The 9,227-nt window shown below is 40.1% G+C and overlaps 1 protein-coding gene across 1 annotated transcript; it reads left to right on the top strand.

Moving 5' to 3' along the window:
* The first annotated feature begins 343 nt into the window (after window positions 1-343).
* On the top strand, window positions 344-9,168 carry LOC146558022 (NAD(P)H oxidoreductase RTN4IP1, mitochondrial-like). The gene is made up of 9 exons (XM_085245893.1): window positions 344-959; window positions 1,042-1,193; window positions 3,302-3,370; window positions 3,837-3,961; window positions 4,401-4,449; window positions 4,572-4,708; window positions 5,218-5,401; window positions 7,172-7,267; window positions 8,345-9,168. Exons 1-9 carry the CDS (start codon window positions 662-664, stop codon window positions 8,537-8,539), a joined length of 1,305 nt encoding a protein of 434 aa, XP_085102019.1. The 5' UTR covers window positions 344-661; the 3' UTR covers window positions 8,540-9,168.
* Window positions 9,169-9,227: the final 59 nt, after the last annotated feature.

Genomic DNA, 9,227 nt, shown 5'->3' with positions numbered 1-9,227 from the left:
TATCAAGCTGCAGTTCAAACTTTAATGAATACTAATTAATTAATTAATTAATTAGTATTCAATTAATTAATTAATTAATTAATTAAATGCTTGTTTTATATTAGTAAGAAAACGTTTATGAAAACATTTAACTGAATAAGTTAAAAATTACGTCAGCGTCTATTCAGTGCTTTCATACCTTTTTTGGGGGGCAAAGAAAAAGCAAGAAGGTATTGGAACCGGAGAAAGAACGTTTTGCGGTGCTGCAAATGCTTGCATTTGATGCAGTACTTGGATTGTTTTGCCACGAGTTTCCGGCATGCAATGCGCGACAGTCACGTGGCCATGATGTTCTGGAAACTGATTGGCTGCCGTTGTGAGTTCAGAGGTTAGCTTATTTGGTAATGTTGTTATGTACCCAGCTGCTGAGATGTGTGTTATCTGTTCATTATTGTAACAGCTGTTGCTCTTTGAGACTTCTGTTACATAAAAATAGTGCACGAATGTGCTATCGCTTGATTATTTGATTCGTTTTGCACTTTTACACATTTGTTTTGATCGGCGATAACTTCGACATGCTAATGCTAGCTGTGTAGCTACGTAGCTTGGTGAGAAGTCTCCTAAATGTCATGTTGTATCGAAACCTGACCTTGTAGTAGCAGTGAGCTGGAAGGCGACTAGAATGGCTTCTGCCAGAGCTATGACATCAACCAGGCTTCTGTGTTTATTCAATGCGACAGCAGCAGGATCCATTAAAACATTAGCCAGGACAGGGTGCAGAGTGTGTCTCACAAGAAATATGAGCAGTTCATCTCCAAGGCTGCAGGGCTGCATGTCAGCATGGATCATTGATCAGTATGGCAGTAATGGTGTTCTGAAGTACACAGAAGAGACCACCGTTCCCACGATTAGTTCTGCCACTGAGGTGATGATTAAGGTCCATGCAGTTAGTCTCAACCCCCTTGATGTAGCTATGAGGGGTAAGTGCTGCTAACTCAAATTAATAATTAACAAAGAAACGAATAACTTACATCAATAAGCCAAGAAAATTCTCAATTTCAGGTGGCTATGGGGCTAAACTGCTGAAGTTAAGAAGAGATCCATTATCTGTGATGGACAATGACACTGAGTTTCCTCTCATTCTTGGTCGTGATTTGTCTGGTGTAGTAGTGGACTGTGGATCTGGGGTTACCCATTTTGCCCTGGGAGATGAGGTAGGTTCTGCATTGCACAATCGTCTTTTAAAAGATGTACTGGAAATTAGTGACAATAATATTATAGCTGCATTCATTGCATTGATGTTAAAGTTAGTGTTTAGTGCTCTTTATTGACATCCTCTTAAGGAATATTAGAAACACATCTAAACACATTCTATTACAACATCAGCAGCAGCTACAAGCTTTCTCAGATTGTTAGTGAAAATTTACCATATTCTCATATTGTACTCTAGTGCCTCTTCTATTCATTTGGAATGCATTAAGTTGTACATGTGCACTTAAAAAGTGACTTCGTAATATCAGATACTTTATTAGTTGCTATTTTGTTGCTTCATTCTACCTTCACTACCTTCATTCTTTGTGGCATAAATTCAAAAAGGTGATGGAAACATTTCTTGAAGATTTTGGTCCATATTGACTTGGACAGTTGTTGCAGATTTGTCAACTGCACATTCATGATGTGAATCTCCCGTTCCACCACGTCCCAAAAGTTCACTATTGGATTGTAGGGCATTTAAGAACACTTGTCCTTTTCAAGAAACCAGTTTGATGTGAGCTTTCTGACATGGTGTTATCCTGCTGGGAGGGATCAGCATGGTCAGCAACAATACTCAGACAGGCTGTGACATTTAAATGATGCTCGGTTGGTACTAAGGGGTCCAAGTGTGCCAAGAAAATATCCCCCACACCATTATACCACCACCACCAGCCTGAACATTTGATACAAGGCATGATGCATACATGCATTTATCTTCTTTTCACCAAATTCTGACCCTACAATCTGAATGCCACAGTAGAAATCTAGACTTGTCTGACCAGGCAACCTTTTTCTAATCTAATGGCAACTGGTGTGGTCTTCCACTGCTGCTGTAGCTGACTTGCATCAAGGTTCATTATATTGCACATTCAGAGATGCTCCTCTGGATTCCTTGGTTGTAACAAGTGGTGATTTGAGTTACTTTTGCCTTCCTATCAGTTTTAACCAGTCTGGCCATTCTTTGACATCAATAGGGACGTTTTGACCAGAGAACTGATGCTCACTGAAAAATGTATCTTTTTCAGTCAATTCTTTGTATACCCAAGAGATGGTTGAGTGGGGAAAATCCCAATAGATAATTTGTGTCTGAAATGCTTAGACCAGTTCATCTGGCATCAACAACCAGGTCATATCCAAAGTCCATTAAATTATCCTTTCCTCCTCGTTCTGATGGGGAACTTCATCAGGTTGTCTTGACCATGTCTACATGCATAAATGCACTGATATGCTGCTCCCATGGACCATATGTCTGCCTGATTAGCTATATGCTTTAACAAGCAATTGATCTGGTGTACCATGCAAAGTAGCCAATAAGTGTCTATTAGTGATCAACTGACAACCTGAAAAATAACTAGACAGGATGATCTTTTTAATATTTTGTCAGATTCAAATGCAATTTGAAATTGAGTAGATGACTGTAAAAGAAAGTGCACAAAGCAAGCAAAATGCTTTGTTTGTTCTTGTACATTTATAATATATTATTTGCATAATAATATAGTCACGATATTCATAGACATATGGACTGAGGGTCAAAGTCATAAAGACTGGGCACCCTTGATTTTATGTGAAGTGATAAATACCATATTAAAAATGCGAAGGCAAATTTGCTGATGTTACACAATTTTTCTAAAGTTAAATATGGTTATATTGCTTAGCCCACTTACATGCACCTCCATAGTTAAGTCATTCAGAGACATTTTCTTGTTGAAAAGATCAAGTGCTTTCTGCTTGGTCTCCCAGTCAGTGTGACTCATAATAATTTGAGACCCTGCTGTCTCCCACATATCTACATTACTGTCTTCCTGCAGAGAGAAATGCAATTATGCAAATCTGGCTTAAAGTGAATGTAATTAAATCACTGAACAATACAGCAGTAAAATTTTCCACATGCACTATTCTAGTAATTGTATTTCACCAGTATAAAAATATCTTTGGAAACGTCTAATGATGAGAAAGGACAGGAGCAGTTGTGTGAGACCCTAATAGCTGATTAACCAGATTCAGAGAGTGAGAGTAGGTGGTTAATTTAAGTTGTGTTCTGCATGTTAAATGTCATATTTGTCTTCAGGTGTGGGCTGCTGTTCCCCCTTGGAAACAAGGCAGCCTGGCTGAATATGTGACTCTAACAGAGTACGAGGTGAGCAGAGTCTGTGCAGCAGTTGGATGGCGGTGCATTTTCAGAATTAACTGTGAATAATTTAACTAGTGTCTACACAAAGACTGAGATTAAAGTAATTTTATTGTCAGTTTGTTTTTAAACTAATGGAAAAAGTTCATTGAGAACCCTTATTTAAACTGTAAAATACATTAAACAAAAGTTCGGAAGAAGCGAACCCTGTTTAGTAATCCTTCACTGTAAAATGTAATTAGGATTAAGTTTGTTTGTTAGCTGTAGCTGCGGTGGCACCAATTAAAGGGACATACAAATTGCCCTGTGTTTTCTTGCTGCATTGAACTTCATTTATTCTCCGACTCTGGCTGTCTGCCCTCACAGTAGCTGTGCTGATTAGACACAGCCTCAAAGTTTATAAATGTAAAATATTGTTTACAAGTGAATGCAATTCTAACATTGTTAACACTCTCTGTGTGGCTGATTTTTGCAGGTTTCCCATAAGCCAAAAGTACTGAGCCACATAGAGGCGGCATCCATTCCTTATGTAGCCAACACTTCTCTGTCTGCACTTGTCAATGGAGGTGGTCTTTGCAGAGACAGTTCTTCAAATAAAAGGCAAGAATCAGCCTGATCCAAAATAATTTTATGTTGAGCTCATTTCACCCTGTTGCCATGTATACTTATTAAAAAAAAAACATTAAAAAAGTGTTAAGCCCCTGAATGCTATAAAAGATTTAATAATGTCTTTCGTTTGTGACTTGGAGAATTGAATATGCTCTTTCCTTGTTGAGAAATCAGTCCAGTCATGTCGACTCAGAATGTAACGAAACCCATTTCAACACTTTCATTTCATTTTAATTGGCAACAAGAGTTTTAAAATAACGCATTTAACCTGCAAACGTCAAAACATTTAACCTAACCCGCTAACGTAATAGCTTCCAATCCTGCAAATCCCTTTGTACCCCCTGAGGCTTCCACTTCTTTTCGTAGCTTTGCATAAATGAGTCACACAGTAATTGAATGACCCTCTTGTTGCTGGGGTTTCTCCTCCTAGAGTTTTAATCACTGGAGGATCAGGAGGTGTTGGAACATTTGCTATTCAGGTAAGACAGAGTGTCTTCGTTTGGCTATGCCTGTATCTATATTTATGCCTTTTAAACCCTGACAAAGTAAGATCTCTTGCTGTGTGCATACTCCCTGTTTTTTATCCTTTATGTTTCACCAGCTGTTGAAGGCTTGGGGCGCCCACGTAACGGTCACCTGCTCTCAGAACGCTGTGGGTCTTGTTAGAGGGCTGGGAGCTGATGAAGTGCTGGACTACACAGCAGGAGATGTGGTTGAACAACTAGAAATGATGGAGAAGTAAGAGCTGCAGTGTATACATTGAAACTTGTGTGGTTAGATTGTACTGTGTTTAAAGAAACGCTGGAGCAAAATGTTGCTCACTGGTCCCAATGCTGGTGTCTACTGAAGTATCATTAGAGTCTGTGCCAATCCAGTGAACGTGTTAATTAAAAAGGACTCATCTAGATTTGCTAAATTTGGTGTGTTTCGCCCTTTAAACACCCAAATGTGGTAAACATATTCCTATCAGCTTGGCACACCTGTTCGCTGACTCGCTTTCTAGTTTCCATGGAAACCACGGTTTAAGGTCTGAGTGGATGATGGTTCATTTATTTTCCTGCCCCTAAAACAAAATTGGTAGTGCTTGGTTTGGTTTCTTAGAATTCCAGCAAGGGGCTAAACCAGCACAGTGCATAGTGTACTGACATAGGATAATTTGTTTTGAAAAAGTAAATTTTGTTTTGTTTTTTTACCACATTTCCAGCAAGATGTTTACAAGATTGTCTGCCTCTTTTTTCCACCTCAAGGTTTGACGTTGTTTTTGACGGCGTGGGTGGGGACACAGAGGAGTGGGCGATGGGCCTGCTAAAGCCCTGGTCTGGTGCAAAATACGTCACACTGGTAACACCTTTACTTCTCAACACCGACTCTATGGGCCTATTGGATGGTACATTGAATGCTGGTTTCTCTCTGCAGAGCAAGGCCATTCAGGTAAACACCAGTAAAACTGACTTTTGATTCAAACAAAAGTGGATGTACACAAAAAAAAAGCTTCCACTGAGGTTGTTTATTTTTGTAACACGGACTGAGGTTTGTTTTTCTCACTAAGGCATTATTCTGGGTGTGGCCTGCCAGTGCTTCCAAATTGAAATGTCATACTTGATCCTCAGTGGCATGGAAAGAAGACATGGATATTTCTTTTCCATTCAGTTGATTATATGGATTGGAGCTGAGGTGACACAGGGAGGGGGGAAAAGTCAAGTGATGACTTGACTGAGCGTCACAGTAAATTTTTGCACTGCCTGTATTTTTTCTTCTGTTTGTATGTGCTGTGTGCAGGTGAAGATGGAATAGCATTAACACTTTGAGTCCCTGCATGCGTGTTAGGTTTGTGGTGTTGCGTTTCCCTAATAGCTGGTGTTCATGTCATGAAGATCATGACCGAACAGACGAGGACAGGGTGGACAGGGTGCTCTAGGGACTGAGTGAACTTGTCCTGGGCAGGGTAGGCACTGGTGACAGCACAGCTGGCAGCGTTAGAATGGATGAGACAGTGTGTGTGTGCGTGCGTGCATGTGTTTGCTGCTGAACCAGCAGTATTTGGTGTTTGTTCAGATTGTGGCCAACCATTTCCCCCCCCTCCCGGCAAATACCACTGTTTGTGTGTTTCTTGCCAAGCCTCCGAGGCCTTTTGTCCATGGGAGCAGCCAGCTGGTCACTTTGGCGAGGCTCCGCTGCATCAGTCACACCCTCGGTGCCCAACGCTGGACAGCCTGCCATTTTTATCTGTGCAACTGAGCCCTCTAGTGTCAAACTAGAGCTGCACTGAACAATCATGAACTGTCTGGTTTTTAACAAGCAAATCAGGGTGGTTTTACCAGAGCAGTTTTACATAATAACACAATATTATCAAGTATAAAGCAAGGTTATGTTTGGTTTTGTTGTTTTAAATGAATTATTACACCACTAATTTTATTTAGACATTTGGAGCACCTTTTACAGACCTTTTTTCATAGCTGGCAGTCCTGGTCTTTTTCACATATAGCAGGAAAAATCTTAGTGAAACAAACCATTAGTGGTTTCTCTGTTTAATTTAGATGCCCTAATAAACTAGTATGCCATCAACCAAAGTATTTGTGCTCAGAATCCTGCATCACTCAAAGAAACGTAGCTCAGATTCATGCGATATGTGATGGTCAGAGGTCCAGTTTGTGTCCGTGTGTGTAAAACTAAATACTAGCTTTCAAGTTATGTATTATTTTTTAAGAACAACAATTTAATAAATGATAATTGTATTACTAGATGTGAACAATAACACTGCTAATATAATCCAACATTCCTGTTTCTGCTCATCTCATCATCAGTTATTCATGACAGTGCGTCTGAAAATTCACAAAACCAAATCATTAATCTAAACATAAATGTTTAAATTAGGTGCTTTAACATTTTTAGTAACCTTCAGTAGTTTATTGAAAACTTATCAGGAAATTAGTGCTAATTAGTCCTTTCATACAAAATGCGGTTTCTTCCTCCTAAATCCTTATGGTGCTAATTACTGTAAGTCAGGGTAACTGCCATGTGTGTTTTAGTCAGCTTAGTTGTCTTTTTTGGTGTTCTGATCCAGGTCTTAATTTTTTAAAGTACATTTTTCTACATTTTCCTTCTCTTTTTTCCTAACCGATAACTCTGTGTGGTTACTCGTGTATGAGATGCAGACAAGCCTGACTTCTAATTACTGCCTCCCGTTTGCTTTCTTCTTAGAATTTATTATCAAGCGGAGTCTTCTATAGGTGGGGATTTTATGCACCAGATGGACCTGCCCTGGATGAAGTCAGCAAGCTGGTAGATGCAGGGAAGGTACTATATGGCTTTATTATTCATATCATGCACACCTGCCTTTTAGGACCATTTGTACTGACAGAATTAGAGTGATGTCTAATTTGCAAATCCGTCACAGGCAGAGAGTTGAATTTATGCAGAGATGGAGATCATGCAACTCACTGAATACTGAACATACCATGGATTCCCTATGAGTTTGTATCCGAGGCTCCCATGTGGCTTTGTGAGGGAGTCAGAATCACATTCCTGCTATTCTGGTTGGCTGGTTGGTTGGTGTTGTGCACGGTTGGCTGCTGGGCGATTGAGTCAGGCGCCATCAGACGGTGAATGGATTTTTAAACAGTGCTGAGCAGCCATTCGCAAAAGCGTGTGGGACCTCTGTCCTTTTGTGCTGGGGCTTACAGCAAGCAGCAAACTCAGGCCAGTGGCGGGAATCTATGACCTCCGGTGCCCCACCACCCCTCCTCACAAAACATACACGCACGATCTCTCTGCTCTCTCTGTCCTATTTGCAGTCAGAAGTGTGGATGGTTTCCAGTGACGCGACTGCCCTCCTCATTCATTGTTAAAGACAAAAGATGGTGACCACAATAACAAGCCTGGCTGCTTGTGTTCTGGGACTAGCACAGGATTGTCCAGCCTCATCACATTCTAAACCCCTCCCTCATGTTTTCACTCTTGCAACTATGAAAGCAGCGATGTTGTAGCATTAGGAGTTTGTGGTTATTTGCTAGACTAAACTTTTTTGATAATGGGTTTGATTATGGGATCACTGTAATTTGCAGTGCTTTGTGACTTGCAAAAAAGCCTCTTCACTAAGATGTGAAAGTGGAAATGGTTCCAGTGCTGTTAAGTTTGGACAGTTACTCATTTTGTCTGGTTTGCTGCTCTTAATGCATGGTGCTTACCTCACGAGTCGGATTTGCACAAGCTGCCACATTCATGACAGACTGTCAATACTTATCCTGATGGGGTTTTTTTTTTAAGCGCCATTAAAACAAAAGCCAAAACTAATTTTCATAATCAATTGAACTCCTGCCTAAATGTGTAAATCTGATCTTTTAATTATTTCCCATTTCTGCTGCTCTGTCACAGATCCTGCCTGTTGTGGAGGCCCAGTTCTCATTTACTCAGGTGCCTCAGGCTTTTCAGAAGCTCGAGAAGGGCCATGCCAGAGGGAAGACGGTAGTCAGGGTGGCTGAAGAGGACGATAGACAGACTGAAGAGCTGGTGCAGGACAGCAGCACGGAGACTGTAGAGTCAGTGCAAGAAACAGCCAAGCAAAGCTAAGTAGAGGAAAGCAGGTGCCTAGAGAGTTTCTGTTATGATTCTTCTCACCTCCCCTTCACCATCAGCAGAGTGAGAGGTAGTCTGTTTTGTAGCAGACTGCAGTCGTGACCTGCGCTTGTAATTAGAAGATACCAGAAGTTGTATCTCTTGTTAACGAGCCTTCTGCGATGTACTCAAAGTTTTCAAAGTTCTCAAGTCGTGCTGTGTTCATCATGTTGAAATTACTAATGTTACCAGCTAAATGCTCCTCATGTCAACCATGCAGCTGGTTATGGTTACCAGACTTTTGGTAATTAGCTGGCTGGTACAACATTGTATAAAAAAGCTTTTCTGTTACAAATGTGGAAGAAACTATTTGTTTTTTCTTTTTTTGGTTTAGTTACCCATCACTACCTTGTATGTGAAATTATGTGGACATCCTGTAAAGCTACATAATCTGAAAGGAATATATCAGTGTAACTTTCGGGGAACAACAAACATCTGAAATGTTTTGTTTTTTGCATGTCCATTCCACTCAACTGTGCACTGTTTGAGAAGTTCATTGACAAAAATAGTTTTATTATATTGAAAAGAAAAAAGTTCTATGTTGAATAGTTTTGATTAAACAAAAATAAAATACATGATATTTGTTTCCTTGTGTTGCATGCAGCTGGAAAAAAGCAATATGTACTAAATAACAGCACATTTC

Source organism: Mchenga conophoros, linkage group LG15 (genome assembly GCF_057382185.1).
Source record: "Mchenga conophoros isolate Kocher_MC1m ecotype Shallow Benthic linkage group LG15, M_conophoros_male_GT1.1, whole genome shotgun sequence".
Lineage (NCBI taxonomy): Eukaryota > Metazoa > Chordata > Actinopteri > Cichliformes > Cichlidae > Mchenga > Mchenga conophoros.
Note: the sequence above shows the minus strand (reverse complement) of the source record. Positions and strands in the feature narration are given on the sequence as shown.

Coding starts and splice junctions, on each gene's coding strand:
- LOC146558022 (XM_085245893.1), top strand. CDS start 662: ATGGCTTCTGCCAGAGCTATGACATCAACCAGGCTTCTGTGTTTATTC. Junction 3,371..3,836: donor TGACTCTAACAGAGTACGAG/GTGAGCAGAGTC, acceptor TGATTTTTGCAG/GTTTCCCATAAGCCAAAAGT. Junction 5,402..7,171: donor TGCAGAGCAAGGCCATTCAG/GTAAACACCAGT, acceptor CTTTCTTCTTAG/AATTTATTATCAAGCGGAGT.